General features: G+C 35.5%; 1 protein-coding gene across 1 annotated transcript in view; it reads right to left on the bottom strand.

Annotated features, from left to right (window-relative positions):
• Nucleotides 1-14,456, bottom strand: part of LOC100018515 (phospholipid scramblase family member 5) — a 34,238-nt gene extending 19,782 nt beyond the window's left edge. The window contains exons 1-2 of the mRNA XM_007502071.3: nucleotides 14,158-14,456; nucleotides 5,801-5,964 (exon numbers count right to left, since the gene is read on the bottom strand). Of these exons, the coding sequence (XP_007502133.1) occupies nucleotides 5,801-5,964; nucleotides 14,158-14,170 (177 nt within the window). The 5' untranslated portion in view covers nucleotides 14,171-14,456. The remainder of the gene's footprint in view (nucleotides 1-5,800; nucleotides 5,965-14,157) is intronic.
• Between the last annotated feature and the right edge of the window lie 1,724 nt (nucleotides 14,457-16,180).

Raw genomic sequence — 16,180 nt, 5'->3', positions numbered from 1 at the left:
TGCATTTTAAGACACTTTTGGTGTTTAGTATCTAGAAATGCCCTGTAGCAAGATCATGCTTACTTTGTATATTATGATTCTTTCCTTTTTTATTTCATAAAGACTATAACTTCCATTTGTTTCTCCTTTTTTTAGGAGTTTCTTGAAACAGGTTCCTAAACTTTTTAGACATAGAAACCCAGAGCAGGCAATGACAAAAGTTGGTATTTGTTTAGTATCTTGAAGCCAGGATTGTACAACATTCAAGGATTCAATCCCTTCTTTCCACAGGTATTCCTCATTATCTCAGATAGGAAAGGGAGCAATTATATCACTTTTCTTTCTATTTTGTAGCCATATCTATTAATTTCATTATTAAGGAAGCTTCATGAAACAATTGGTGGTGACTTTCCATACTATGAATTCCAGACAGACAAATAAAACACAAACAAAAAATCTAAATCTTCCTCTTCTGCTAAAAAATAAATAAAACAAATGCAAGCTGTTCTAAGTCACACATATCCATTGTTAATAACAAATTTATATATTTTCTCTCCCCCAAATTCTGCTATATTGTTTCATAATAGTGTAATGAGAAACAACCCTTTCTTCTTGAATCCATAACTATGACGTTTCTTCTGTTTAAATTTGCAAATTAGTTCATAAATGTAGAGCTTAGGGATATGTGTCCTTTCTTGAAAGGTACTAAGATAAATCTGTCAAAGTTGACTAGGCGATTTCTATCCCCCCCAAATCAAATGGGCATTTAAAAAAGTTTAGATGATGTTTGAATCGACATATAAATATATATTTCAGTTGAATATTCTGAATGGTTTTAATTTTATTTACCACGGAGTCTCACCATTAGTTAGAAAGTAGCTTCAAAAAATGAATTTTATTTTCTGCATTTTTAAGGGAATCTGTAACAAAATCTATACTTAAACAATAGAAGAAAAAATGGAGACTATCAAGACATACAAACCTCAACGTGATGTACTCATGTGGAAGAAACATGACATGGAAGATTTGGAGCCAGTTTAGATAAAGAATCAAGAAGACCTGAATTCATATAACTGGCTACATGATTAGGCTAGGTGTGTCATGATACTGGCAGGCAGCACAGTGGCTAGAGTGCACTGTCTGTAATAGGGAGCATTTGAGTTCATATACAGTCTTACATACTTACTAGCTGTGTGATCCTGAGCAAGACATTTCATGTCTGCCTGCCTTAGTTTATTCCCTGGAAAGTGGGAATAATAATAATAATAATAATAATAATAATAATAATACTTATTTCACAGTTGTGAAGATAAAATGAAGATAAATGTAAAGTTCTTTACAAAAATTAAAACATTACATAAATGCTAACTAACAATGATCGTATAAAAATCATCTCACCTCCTTACCTCAGAGAACTCTCTGCAACTATATAGAAGTTGTACAATAATTGTGGATCTGAATTAATGGAGTTTCCAGTTTTTCTCACTGGGAATTCCAAGTTCTAAGATGCATGCATGTGCACATGCACACCCACAGATATATATTTAATAGATCAGTGACTTTATCAAGTATAGAAGTCCTGATCAGAAATTTCTTTGATAAATTCAAATGAATATTAATGACATTAAAAGGTCAAGTGTCAACAAGGGCCACCTAGATAATATTTGTCAGAAGACTTAAATCTAGATCTTTTAGACTCTGAGAATGACTGTTTCAAATATGCAATTCTATCTGTGCATATATGTTTGCATGTGCATGCATGTATATATACACTATATAATATGTGTTTATTTATTATATGTATATACATACTAACTGTGTGACTCTGGACAAGCCCAACTCTGCCTCTATTCCTCATCTCTTAAGTTATCTGGAAAGGGAATGGAAAAGCACTCCAGTATCTTTGTCAAGAAAATCCCAAATGGGACCACGAAGTTGACTAAAGTGACATGTGCACAAAGTGTAGGTCAATGTGTTCACATACAATATACTTAAAAATTCATTGAAGCAATGCACATACATAGATGTGTATGTATAGCATGCACACAAATATAGTCCCCACATATCTGTACGTGTCTATATTGACATGTACAAAGAAATGAATGTAAAGTGTGTATGTTTAAAGCACAATATAATATATAGCCTATAGTACCATATGTGCACATATGAGTATATGCACATATACTTATGTAATGTGTATATACATCCATATTATATTTTATATACATATGTAATATATACCCCAATATGCTATCTAGCTGTGTATATTTATAAATACACACAAAAATAGAGGGTTCCAATCCTAGTGCAATTTCAAGGTACTAAAGATGGAAACGTTACTATGAGTTTCGAGTCATCCCCTATTCATATATTTCGAACCTGAATTTATTGGTGTAGAGAAATCACAATGAGGATACTAGAACTTCTTCCATCAAAGCAGATTACTACCGTTCTACAGTTCCACAACTCTTCTGCATTTTCTGTATCATCTTAGACAGTTACTTAGATAACTACGAAGTTAAGTGTCTTTTATGGGGTCACCTAGGGTATACCCCAGTGGACCAGAGTATATATTTCCCTATATAGGTATACATATTCTCATAAAACCCAGGTCTCCATGTAAATAAGCTACACTTTTATTTGAAGTAAAATCTTCCTCTTTCAGACAGATCTGGAAAAGGGAAGCATCAAAGACGTGTCTAGACAACTTACTCCACTTTGACTGAACTGCCTGTGCTTGCATCTCTCAGGGAGAGTTGTCTCTCTCTGCTGTAGAGTGTTTTAAAAGCCTCCGTGCATTGCCAAGCCTAGGATGTCTAATCAATCCTGGATGGAGAAGGATAGGGGATGACCATAAGTGATTGTGCAATCCCAGTCCACTGGCATTGGCATACTGCTTCTATATTTGGCAAAGCCCTGTCTGACAACATCCTCCAACAGCTTGCAGCCGTTAATCAACTCTCGTCAGCTATTACAGCTGATCCACTTTGCAGATGGAAGCCAGTAGGCTGGTTTCCCCAGCTCTTTTACATATCTCCATGTGCTCTCTAGTCTCTGAAGTGCATTTGTCTGCCAGTGGGTTCCTGGAGAAGGCATCTGCAATTATAAACATTTTCCCAGGAACATATGCTGCTTCCTGCTTAAACCCTATCAGGCATAACAGAAATCTCTTGTAACTCGAGGGAATTGAAACTGAGATTTGATTTTGATAAAGGAGATAGACTTTATGGTTTGAAAGAATGCCAAACAGTCTGGAAACTGTAGCAGATGTGCTGAGAACTCAATATTAGTGTTCACGTGAGTCCTTTGTGGACTTGGATGTATGAACATCCAGAAAAATAGCTAAGAGTTGATGGAAGTTTGGAGCCCAGGTTCAAATCCCATCATAAAATTCTACTAGCAGAATGATTCTTGTTAAGTCATTTTACCTCTTAGAGTTTCAGTTATTGCATCTGAAAAATGGGAATAGTAAGAGAAAAACAAACCACTTGCATGTAGATGATTATTGTTATTGCCATGTCTCAGATGAGTGATAATCAATATCTAGTAACTGAAGGAAGTGAGACCTGGGTCACTGGCTATTCTCCAATGGCCAGTAGTGACTCCCCATTTTCATCATCTAGTGTTGGACTTCTTGAGATCTATGCTATTCTTTCTATTATAACTACTACTGCCAACTGCCCCTACTACCACCACCATTATCACCATCAATGGCACTAACATTAATCTGAACTGGTGAGAGTAGTGGCTTCAGAAACATATTCTTCCTTTAGTAATAAAAGTGGCATTGTGTAAGAAACTGCATTTCTAATGTGCTTGCTATGTGCAAGCACTGCGATGGCGAGAGGACACATGGCTGAAAATAAAATCCCTGCCCTCAAAGAGCTGACTTATGGTCTAATAGAGAGCCATAGGAGAGCAGATTTAGAACTGGAAGGAAATTGGGAGGTCAAGTTCAATTTGTTCATTTTAGACATAAAAAACTGAGGCTGGTAGAGATGAATAATAATAGCTAGCATTTATATAACCTTTTAATTTTTGTAAATATGATATAAATCAGATTTATATCAAAACTGTCATTTGATTCATACTGCCACCTAGAAAAGTAGGTAATATTCTTATCCCCATTTTGCAGATGAGCAGACTGAGGCTGAGAGGTAAAGTAATTTCTTGAGGGTCAGACAATCAGTAAATTTGTGAAGCCTGATTTGAGTTCAAGCAACTCAAAAATGCACTATCCATGACATTATGTTGTCTCTTTGTATAACTGTATAAACATAAGTAAATACAACATAGTAGAATGAAGAGGGAGAGAATATATACAATTTGTAATGGGGAGAGACCAAGACAGACTTGAACTATGTGAATAACCTCAATAACCAGTCAGCACTGAAGTCTGGGACAGTTGGCACTAGAAGATAAGGCATTCGGTATTTCAAATTCTATATCATACTATTCCTGCTTTGAAAGGGAAATACACATTTATATTTTTATTGTAGATTACCAGGTAGACGAATTCATTGTTGGTGGAATTGCAAACTTGTAGGGATTGGGGTAGTTTTTATGTTTTTTTTTTTGTTTTTTTTGTAGCACAATCTAATAATCTCTAACAAAAGTTGTAAAAAATCATCTTGACCTTTGAGACTATACTTCCATTGATGGAAATATGTTTAAAAGTTTTATTATGATGATGATTATTTTGAAGCTAACCATTCAAAGGTTTTCAAATAACATTTTTAAAATTATAACGAAACTGCAGCCAACCTAAATGTCTAAGAAATAGGGAGTGACTAAAAAACAAATTGTTGTGAAGGGTTTTAATGGCATACTATGTAATAAAACTAAGACAAACCAGTATGGGAAATATTTTTTCAAAGGAAAACTATTATATAATAAGGCAAAGAAAAAATGACAAGGAGAAACCCAGAACTACAAAGTATACTCTGAGAATAAATAGAAGCAAAAGCACTTACTAAATATGACCAGATAAAAACAAAAAGTGAATGATCAAAGAACACTAATAGACACTTTTACTGATAGAAAGTTATGCCATTAGATATATGAAAATTAACTCATATGCATTTAAATAGCTGCAAAGTACATTTACTACTTTTGTCTTGATGTTTAAAATTGAGTCATTTATGTAACTTGAATTAGTAATATGTAGGTTCTGAAATTCTTGCCACCTTTACAGCCTTTTTTCAGTTATCATAATAATAATTCTCATAAAAAATCTTTTAGTCTTGAAAATTATTCTTCTCTTTATATGTTAGTCAATAAAAATGTCAATGATTTTGTAAATTACAAGCATGGAACTGATATAAAATGCCTTATGCTGTAACAATTGGCCTAGTGACATCTGTATCTGTTTTCTTTTACATGTGGCTAAAAAACAGAGACTTCTATTTGATTCTGAGAAGAACAGATCATATAATCCCTCAATGTAAAATGAAGTATTGATTTAATAAATTAAAAGAGCAATAAGTAAATGTATTTCACCCTATAAATAAAATTATACAGAAGTAAGTGTAAGACAAAAAGTTTGATCTGAATTATATTTTTAGAATTAACATTTTACACTGAAATCAATAGCACAACTAAAGATTTAAAAGAAAAGATCACAAAAACTGCAATTGATCCTCTTTCTCTTCAATAGGAAAGAATGAAAGAAAACTCAAACATCTTCATACTTATGCAATGGGAAACTAATTTTTTAAATGGAAAACTAAATTAACTATTGAATCAGCATTTTTAAAGTCTTAACATAAATTCATTTCAGGGGAAGGAGGAGGGAATTGTAAAAACAGAAAGATAAAAACACCTGGCTCAAGTATTCTAGACCAGGAGGGAGATTTCCTGGTGGTGGGAGAGACTGTAGTGATACTTGCTTCCTTGAATTCGAAGGCACAGTGGGATGACTTTGATCAGGGTCAGGATAGCCGGGGAGAAAACCAGGAAGACCTCTGCTTTTCTGATTCTGACCATCTGTAAGAGAATTGCAGCCACATATAATTTTTAAAAAAATTGTGACAATGTTTTTGTTTTGAGGAGGGGAAGTTCACTAGTTCTTTCTTCTGGTTTTCATTTAAGTCTCAATGTGTTTGCCTATGAATCTAGAAAAGAGGTTGCTTGGTGATTTCCCCCTCAGCTGTCTCTCCATCATTCTCATAGGTTAGGACTTAATTAATTAGCAGGAGTTGCCTGAGTACTGTAAAGGAGATGAATTGGTTGACTCTGTTCTCATGTTTAGTAATTGAGTAAAAGGTAAATCATATGGTCAAATTAAGAACATCCTTTTGAAAGTCAGGAGAGGCTGAAGAGCATGAAATGAATGAAGATGTATAGACAAAAGTGGAGCTAAAATGGAAGATGCCTATGTATTCCTAGGGTTCCTAATGCATTCTCCCCAGTGGCTACAAACCAAAACTCTCCCAATTTCCCATCCATGCTTTAGGTCCCTTTCAGTTTAGGGAAGGCATAGTCCTTCATGCTTTCAAGACTACTATCTTCTATGGAATTGGCAAATTTCATTTGTCTATCATTCTCCAAACATATCCTCTTGGAACTTCTACAAAACACTTACAATTTATAAAGTGGCTTACAAAAACAAGGTGCTTTCGCATGAATTTTCTTCCCTGAGCTTTCTAAAGACCCTATGAGGTAGCTAGGATAGCCCTCACTCATCTCTCTCTGTACTCTTCCCCCCTTTCTTTACCTTCTGCATTTTCATCCTACAGAATCCTCCCATATGAGGTGCTGCTCCACTGATTGATGATTCTCTCCCAGGTTCACCATTGTAGGAAGAACCACAAGTATGCTTCATTTTAGTTCTCTTCTCTTCCTCCTCTTCCTCCTCCTCCTCCTCCTCATCTGCTACATTGCCTGCTTACTTTCCTGCAGCCTCTTGCTTTCCATTGCATTGTATATTGCCTTCCCCATTAGAAGTGGGCTTCTTGAGTAGGGAGACTTACTTGCATCCCTATTAAGTAGCATTGTGTCTAGCCTAAAGTAAACACTTAATAAATAAATATTTACCTAGATATCAATTCTATTGTTTTCAATGGTATAAAATTGCTGTTGTCTTCAGGTATTTGAAGGACTGTAATGAAGAAAAAAATTAAACTTATTCTACTTCTCTTATAAATATAAAGCCTCCATAGCAATGTCAAATGAAATGAGAACTGTTGGCCACCCAGAAAGAGCCAAAACCAATGCTGGTATATCTGTGTACACAATGGAAAATCCATTAATTGCTAATGGTAGCAACATAGAGGAGACAGCTATGTAGTTCAGTAGCTATAGCACTGGGCTTGCATTCAGGAAGACCTGAGTTGAAACCAGACAACCCAAGAACCAGTAATGTTGCCTCTCTCTTTCCATTCTATACCTTTTTGTCCAATTTTATCAAGAGAAGATTCTATCATAGAATATACAATGCAATGAATACCTGACCTGAGATTGGAAGTCTCAAAAAAGATATGATCAAGTGCCAAATACCAGTATCTACCATGCAGCTACATTCAGCTAGGAAGACCGAGGGCAGATGATGCAAAGAGGCAAAGTTTGGAGAAAAAAACCAAGTGAAACAAAGTAAATTATAATCTTTGAATAATCAGAGCTTCCCCAAAATAGAACAGACTGACTCAGCAGAGGTTTCCCCTGTGTTGAAGATATTCAAGCAAAGACTGGGTAACCCTTTGTTGGGAATTTCTTTTTTAGACACTAGTTGCACTAAATGGATCACAGGTCTTCTCTAGCTCTGAAATTCGATCCCCATTTTCAAGATCCATTGTCATTTATGTAGTAAAATAAGAAAATCCAATACCAGCTCAGTTATAAAAATAACTGACATTTACATTGGATTTTAAAGTTTGCAAAATACTTTCGATAAGATCATAGTTTAAAAAACTAAAGAGATTTTAGAGGCCATTTAGCCCAACTCCCTTATTGTACAAATGAGGAAACAAGCTCAGAGAGGTTATGTGATTTGCCCACGGTCACCTAGGTATCAAGTGGCAAAGGCAGAACTTGAACTCAGTTCCTTTCACTCTAGGTCTAGCACTCTTCCATTCTTCTCAGTGGTATATGCTGTGAAATAACTTTGTGAGGTAGGGACAAAAGATATTATCCCTGTTTAATAGATGAAGAAATATACCAAGAGGTTGTGTGTTGTCTGTAGTCACATGGCTAATACACAGGAGAAGCAGGATTTGAATCTAGATCTACCTCATTTCATGTCTAGCCCTCTATTCATAAAGACATACTACCATTTAAAGAATTTCAAATCCATATAAGCTCACTGATGGCAGATATCCTTATTTCTATATTCTGAACATCTAGAATATTTCTCATTTATAATAGGGGTTTTTTTCTAACCTAATTTATCCTAGACATACTTACTTGCTTATATCTTGTCTTCCCATTAGCATGGAAGCTCCTTGAAGGCAAGAACTGTTTTTTTCCCTAGTAGCTAGCTAGCCATTCTGAGAAGATAGTGGGCAATTAATATTTGCAGTTGATTATGTAATAAAGATTTATTGAGTGTTAGGATGGTTAGAGGGAGGTCCCCCTTTTTATATATCACTTAATTAGAATGGAATGCTAGTTTTAAAAACAACTTTTTTTCAAATTGAAATTCAGAACTTTCTAACTTCAGAATATATTTGGCAGGTCTGCAAAATCCAGTTGGAAAGGATCACTGCCCTGTTAAAAGTCTCATTATAGGCCACTTTGTCTTCATGGAAAAAAGGTTTCATGTTCTTATTCATCAAATTTCAAAGTCAGTTGTGGGAGGTTCAGATTTGACAAAGATCTAAGTTCTACTTAAGAATATAAGGTGAATTGATAATGAGTAATAAACTCCATGAAGGTTGATCCATTAAAATATTTTATAACTAGTCATTGTCATATTCATTTTTTTCCACAGTATTTTTTCGAGGTTACTAATTCAATTTAGATGTTATGTTGTTTTACAAAATTAATTGCATTTTGATTTATGCTTAATATATATCTGCTCTTAAAAAAGAAACCCTTGCCTACTCTTAGAAGCAATACTATATATTGGTTCCAAGGCAGAAGAGCCACAAGGGCTAGGCAATGAGAGTTAAGTGACTTTCCCAGGGTCACACAGCTGGGAAGTGTCTGAGACTAGATTTGACCTAGGATCTCCCTAGACCTGACTCTCAATTCATTGAGCCACTTAATGCCCCCATTTATCCACTCTTAAAGCAAGAACCAGGAGTATTCATGAATTCTCATATTTTTAATTTACTCACATCCTTAATATTTTGCCATTTAATTGTAATATGACAAGTATGTTTCTCCATATATGAGGCATGTTTATGCTATATGTGTATATGTGAGTGAGAGAGATAGAGACAGAGAGAGACAATGAAAGAGAAGTGGAGCAAGGAGAGCAGAGGACAAGGGAGCCAGGAGAGAGGAAAGGAGAAGAAAGGAGAAATGAGGAGAGAAAAGAAGAGAAGAGATTGTAGAGAATCGAGAATTAGCAGAGATCATTGGTAGCTCTTTAGTAATGATCTATATAGACCCACTTTTGTTTCACCAATCAAGAATTCTGGTCTGGTCCATTGTATATCTTGATTATTCCTGGTCTAGACCAGGCTAGGTTCATCTGGAACTAGGATTGTGGAAGTACCTTAGTTTTTCTGTTGCCTATGAAACAAAGATATTTCCTCTAACGACTCTGCAGGTTTCTGTATGGATAATAATGCAGTGGTTCAGCTCACCAGGGAATCATTGTTTCTAAAATCTGTCTTGGGTTGGGCCTCTACTCTGAAACTGAGTAGAAACTTGTGGGTTACTTGTGGGATAAGGCAATGTGAGTTGGTTGGATTTGGGTCCAACAAACCTACTTTAATGGGTGATATAACCATGAGAAACAAGGAAAAGCCCCCTGGGGGGAAAAGCAAACTATTACAATCCTTATGGAGACCAACCTTTTGTTTCATTGTTTAAAGGGTCATGAAATATGTGCTACTTTTGTAATTTTTTAGTACATATGACTATTGTAACTTTAAGATATCTGTTGCTGGCATCTGTGACCAACCCTAAAGTGCAATAGTCATAGGAAAGCTTAGGTAGTGTAAGTACACGCAAGGATACCACTCACCCGTAGTTTTCTGCCTTTATCCTCATCCCTGACCCCACTCTCTTTGTAGGGATTTAAGAATTTCATCACCATGATTGGAAAGAAGGGCCTTGGAATATTTTTAAATGGTTTCTGCTTAGTATTCTGTGCTGGTTCCTCATTCATCTCCTAAACCAAAATTTTGCCTTGAGTCTTCTTTCTCCACATTCTCACTTGAAAATTTCATCTGATCTCATTGGATTGATCTATTATCACCTCTTCACTGAAAATATTTGTCCAGCCTTCCAGATGTCAGTTCAACGTCCCCTGGATGGATGAACACTTTCGTGGCACAATTGATAGACTGATAGATTTAAATTCAGAGAGACTTGAATTCATATCTGGCCTCAGTTATTCACTAGCTATATGACAATAGGCAAGTCATCTAATCTCTCCTAGTTTCAGTTCTCTCTCTCTCTCTCTCTCTCTCTCTCTCTCTCTCTCTCTCTCTCTCTCTCTCTCTCTGTCTCTCTCTCTGTCTCTCTCTCTCTCTCTCTCTCTGTCTCTCTCTCTCTCTTTCTCTCTCTCTCTCTCTCTCTCTCTCTCCCTGTATATATGTATATTCATATATCTATGAAATGGAAATAGTTCCACCTCACCCCACAACCTCAGGTTTTTTTTGAGAACCAAATGAATATAAACTACTTTGTAAAGCTTAAGGTTCTATAGTGATGTTATTTATTATTATTATTGCTAATATACCCAACACTAAACTCACCCCCTCAAAAAATAGTTGGTTAATTTTCCAAATTTTCCTATATCTGTGGATGTTATCACTATTTTCCCAGTCACTTAGCTTTGAAGCCTGAGTCATCATTCATTCTTTCCCCTCTCCCTCACTACACACCTATAGCTAATCTATGTTCTGTCTCCTTTCCACCCTATTATTTCTAACCTATACTATTGTAATTAACCAGTCTGCCTGCCTCTAGTCTCTTCTCTGCAATTCTTCCTTCACACTGATGCCAGTATTATCTTTGTAAAATTCAAGTCCATATAGATCCCTTTCAAAAAGCATTAGGAACCCCTTTTTATCAGTAAGTTAAAGCAGGTTTTAGCATCAGAACCTATTTAGCCTGGCATTTAAGCCCTGTCTCCTCAATGTGGCTCCAAACTTCTAATTGTTTTTTTTACATTTTTCTCTTTCATGTATATTATGTTTCAGTCACAAGCTATTCTCCATCCTCCATGGATTGGTGTAGAGTCCTTTCCACTCCTGGAATTCATTCCCTTCTTACCTCAGCCCTTTAGAACTATCCAAGCTCAGATTTCCTTGCTACCATCTCCATGAACTCTTCCTTGTTCCACCAATCTCACTCTTTTCTTAAAAGGCTTACTATGGACTTATCCCATATCACATAAATCCCTAACTTGTGCTATATTTGTAGTCACTAGTAGCCATGCTGAGTATTAGTGACTTGTCTGTTTTTCTCATGATCTTCAGGCCATCTGGTTGTCACTTCCTCATTGGCTCTGGCCCCAACAATAGGTTTAGCTGAGTTCTGATGTCAGTCTTAGGGGTATGTGCATGTCTGTCATTCAAATCACTTAATTGCTATTACAATTGTCAACAAAATGCACAAAGGAGCATTATTTTAATAAGCTGTTTAATTGGATGCAAGTAAAAGGTAATAAAATTGGGGAACATTAATTGTTGATGCCTGGGTCAACCCTCTAGACAGACACATATCCACTTGGATTGGCATCCATTTTCCTCTGTAATCTTCCCTGCCAAGGTGTGGGATATGTTATCTACCTTGTTGGGTCTCAATTTCCTAGATCAATGGAATGTAAGATATATTTGGAGGTTGGACTCAGAGTAAAATCCTGCTTCTGCCATTTTACTACCTGTGTGTCTTGGGGATATCACATCACCTCTTTTGAAACTCAGTTCCCTCATCTATAAAATGAGTAGCAGATAACCTTTACAATTCCTTTTGACTGAAAATATTAGATCCTTTAATCCTATAATGATTCTGGGCTTTAATGTCCTTTCAAATTTAAAATACTAGATTCCTCTCATTAAATCAAATTGTTTCTAATTTATATTCTAAAAATTTTAAGGGCAAACATAGACACAAATATTCCCTGAATTCTCAGTGTAAACAATTTAAATTAATATAGTAATTCTATCTGTCACTCTAATCCATTCAAATTGTACTAGGGTCCATAAGATGCTAAATAGATGTGTACGTTTTCCATGTGCTACACAGTTTCAGCACAATGCACTATGTTACCAATACGAGAATATCCGTTTTCAGTTGGAAGTCTTCCCTTTAAGTCTGGAATCTTAAGCTAGACCATTTCCATTTATTTGAATACTGTAGCTTTTTCTGGTGGATGGCTGATATTTTGATCATAATCTTCTTTTCAGCCCCTGGTTTCTTCAAAGTCTTAGACCACCGGAAGAAGAAGGGAATTCTTTGAATTTCTATCTTGCTTTGAATTTCTATCTACTCCTTTAAAAATGTATAACTACCTTATAAATATTTTATATACTCTGCAACACTTTACCTCACAGGCCACAGTCATTCTTCCAACTCGCGTTTTATGAAGTCGAGAAGTGTTTGGGACTAAGTGTGGGTGTCAGACTTAAATAAAAGCAAAAAGCCTTGTTACATCTCCTCCCACCACCATCCCATATCCTACTCCCTTGCTCAGTTTAAAATATATAAAACCAAAGCACCAGTGTATAAAAAATTCATGATTTTCTTATTCAAGTTTATTTTACATTTTGTTTGGTTCCACAAAGTGCTACTTGAGAGCAGGATTGTTCTAAACTTTGAAGGAAAAGGAAAACTTATCTCAAACATTGGATGTTAAATGCACAAAAGAGGATGTTTGGTGAAGAAGTAAATACCATAAATAATCAGTAAATGGGGCACAAGTCTAACTTGGGATGTTAACAACTTGTGGGCCTCATCATTCTATTTGTAATTAGGTTAGAAGTTTCTCACCGATTATCCTAATTGTACCCTCTCACAATAAAACTTTTCATTACAGCCTGGGGTCTAATAGCTTCTTCTGATAATGGAATGAAAAGTTATACTATGATTGAGTCTCTTATAATTTCCATAGGGGGTATTAGCAAGTATGCACCTCATTACCTTCCTACCCCCCAAAAGAACATCTCATGCCTTTTGAAAGCTGCTTCAAAGTCAGAAAGCACTAATGGCATTTCCATGGTGTTTCAGGGACAATGGGGACAAATTTTGTTGTGGGGATGGGGAGGGGGGTGAGTGTAGGAGGAGGACATTCAACACTATTCATCGCTTTGCTTAAAATTAGACCAAGATTTTCAATTTACTTATAACGTTTGATTCATGGGAAAAGAGACTTAAAAGCTTCTTACAATATACCTTGGCAGCATTTATCTGGAGCTTATCAAATCCAATTGTCTTCAGCAAAAGACAACACACACTGACTTCATAAAAGAAAATAGCTCAGTTCTAATGAAGACCGGCTGATCTCTTTCTTCTTCCTCCTGCAGTTATTCAAAGGACTGTGCCCCATCTTTTTAAGACCCAAAAGGATATAAATGATTTTTTTTCAAAATGGGAGAATACTTTTCTCCCCCTTTAGCACATATACACTCTACATGGAAGGCAACGTAGAAATCCCTTTAACCTTAGAATTTCTACCTGCCTGGGTGGCATTTAATGGAGTTTCTCCTAGTGTTCTTTTGAGAAGCCCTTCTTATTATTAACGTGATATGCACACCAGTGCAAACGTTGTTTCTCTCTTAACATTTTCTTTTGCTAGGAACAATTTGAGAGAGCACTGCAATCATTCTAAAAGTAAAACAATAGCTGCTTTTAAAAAAACACCAATTATTCTCTTTTCAGCTATATCACATCTGTGATCAACTTAGAGAAATCATTATAGAAGGACAAATATTTACTAGAATTATATATATATCTGGATTGTGTATATAGATAAACACATTCATAAATGTATATGTGCCTGCATTATCTATATATATGTTATATATAATATGCATATTATACATATAATTTGCATGTTCTTACCTTGATAGGCCATGAAGGTGTCTGAGTCACTTCTTCAAAGGGATCCAGGTTAAAAGGAATGACTTTTCTTGATGCAGCAATGAGAGAAAACACAGCATGTGTAAAACTTCAGAAGGTGTCCGTCTACCTCTTGTCAACTTACAAAATAACTGAGGAAGTGAGTGCCCAGCTCCAGTTCTTCAGTGCTGCTCTTGATAAGCATGGAAACAGGGGGAGGTGAGGATGCTATCTCTATACAGTAAACATGACTGCAAGTCATCTGACACCTTGGTGGCAAAAGCAACAATTTAGAACTCATAGAAATGAGAAAATCCTAGTGTGCCTGCTGCTCTCCAGGGAAAGACTCCATCTCATTCTGGCTTTTCTTATGACAATTATATGATGTGTGTGTGAGTATTTTTTTTTATCCATATTAAAAGATTGAAATGATTTCTTTTTCTTTCTATTTTTTTTTGGCTACATAGATAGAATACTTACTTCTACAAGTCTGCTTTTTTGGAATAAAGGATCCAGATGACTGAAAGTCTTACCAAATGCTAAATGCATTTTCCAAATAGAAAAAAATAAAATGATTCCTATCAAGTTGCCCATATTCTTTTTAATTTTCAATTTCATTATGAACTTAACAAATTACCTCTAATTACCTACTCCTAGTCATACCTGAACAAGACTCTTTGTTTCCCACCAGAGGAGGATTCCTTTTCTATTATTTTAGATTCAGAAACAGATTCTGCTTTTAAAAATTTGGGGGCTCATTTTAAACAACAGAGGGATGTCTTAATTACGTATTTTGAACAGTGAAAGAAAGGGGACCATAACCTTGACCTGGAAGCTCATATTTCTAGTGCAGGTGACTAAGTCACCATGGAGATAATACTCACCTGGTTTATTATACTGACAAACATGATTTACAGCTGTTGGATTGGAAAGACTCACTGTAATATCAGCAAAATTTTAATGCAGAAACATTTTAGGGCATCACTTTAATAATGTCAATCAACCTCTCTTTTTCCCTGCCTTCCTCCCTCCCTCCTGCCCTCTCTCTCACTTTTTCTCCTTCTTTGCCCTAATCTTATGTTTAAAAGTAAAGGCAATAACTGCGAACATACAGAAAACTTACTTCTAAATCAAGGAAAATAAACTAAAAAGGGAATAATGATTATGATAATTTATATAAAAGTTTAGGATTTATCACAGAAACTTACATATATTTTTTTCATTTTAAATAATCTTTCCTAGTTTAAGGCACCTTTGAATATTATTTATAGTGGACTCATGTTTGATTGTCTTTGGATAAGGGAGTCCTGAATACAAAGGCTTGAATTTCCATCTTCTTTTGAGTAAGATTTGTCTTTGGAACCTATTTGTAACATATTAATTTTAAATCAATTTAATAAATTCTTATTTATTTTTCTTAGTGTTGTGATATTTAATCAGTTGTCATCGATTGACTGATTGGATGCGTCAATGAGGTGCTTTACAATGAAATCAGAGGCTTATCTACTTTTCTGATGAAGTAATAGCTTAACTCCTACCATAAATATTCTAAATTCAACTCCTTTCATTCCAATTTATTTCCATTAATCAAGTATGTATTAACTCTTTTTGATAAGTAAAGTTCTTGCTCTACTTTGGTTTCCATGGCGCTGGGTTTGGATTTTTCAAAGCCAAAAATAAGACTAAGTTTAAGGAGAGCTCACATTAAGCCAAGAAATATGGCATCCATGGCTCTCATGCTAAGATTACCATCTGCCTAAGGAGTCTTCCTTTGATCTGTGTCAAGTTCGTTGTCCAGGAAGCCACCCTTGTCAACAACTGCATTCAGTTTTCATGTTATCATCCTGCTTGATGCCATAAGATTCTCTCTCTCCCCTGCCATGTTCTATCATGCCATTTGGCTTTAACATTCAAATGGTAAATGACTTCTGTTGCCAGCATATTTTTATCGATTTTTTTTATGTTTAGAGGCTAAAAATTCAGTACATCTGTCAACCTCTGTATAGGAGGGCTGACTCAGAAACTC

Source organism: Monodelphis domestica, chromosome 8 (genome assembly GCF_027887165.1).
Source record: "Monodelphis domestica isolate mMonDom1 chromosome 8, mMonDom1.pri, whole genome shotgun sequence".
In the NCBI taxonomy this organism is placed as follows: Eukaryota; Metazoa; Chordata; class Mammalia; order Didelphimorphia; family Didelphidae; genus Monodelphis; species Monodelphis domestica.
Note: the sequence above shows the minus strand (reverse complement) of the source record. Positions and strands in the feature narration are given on the sequence as shown.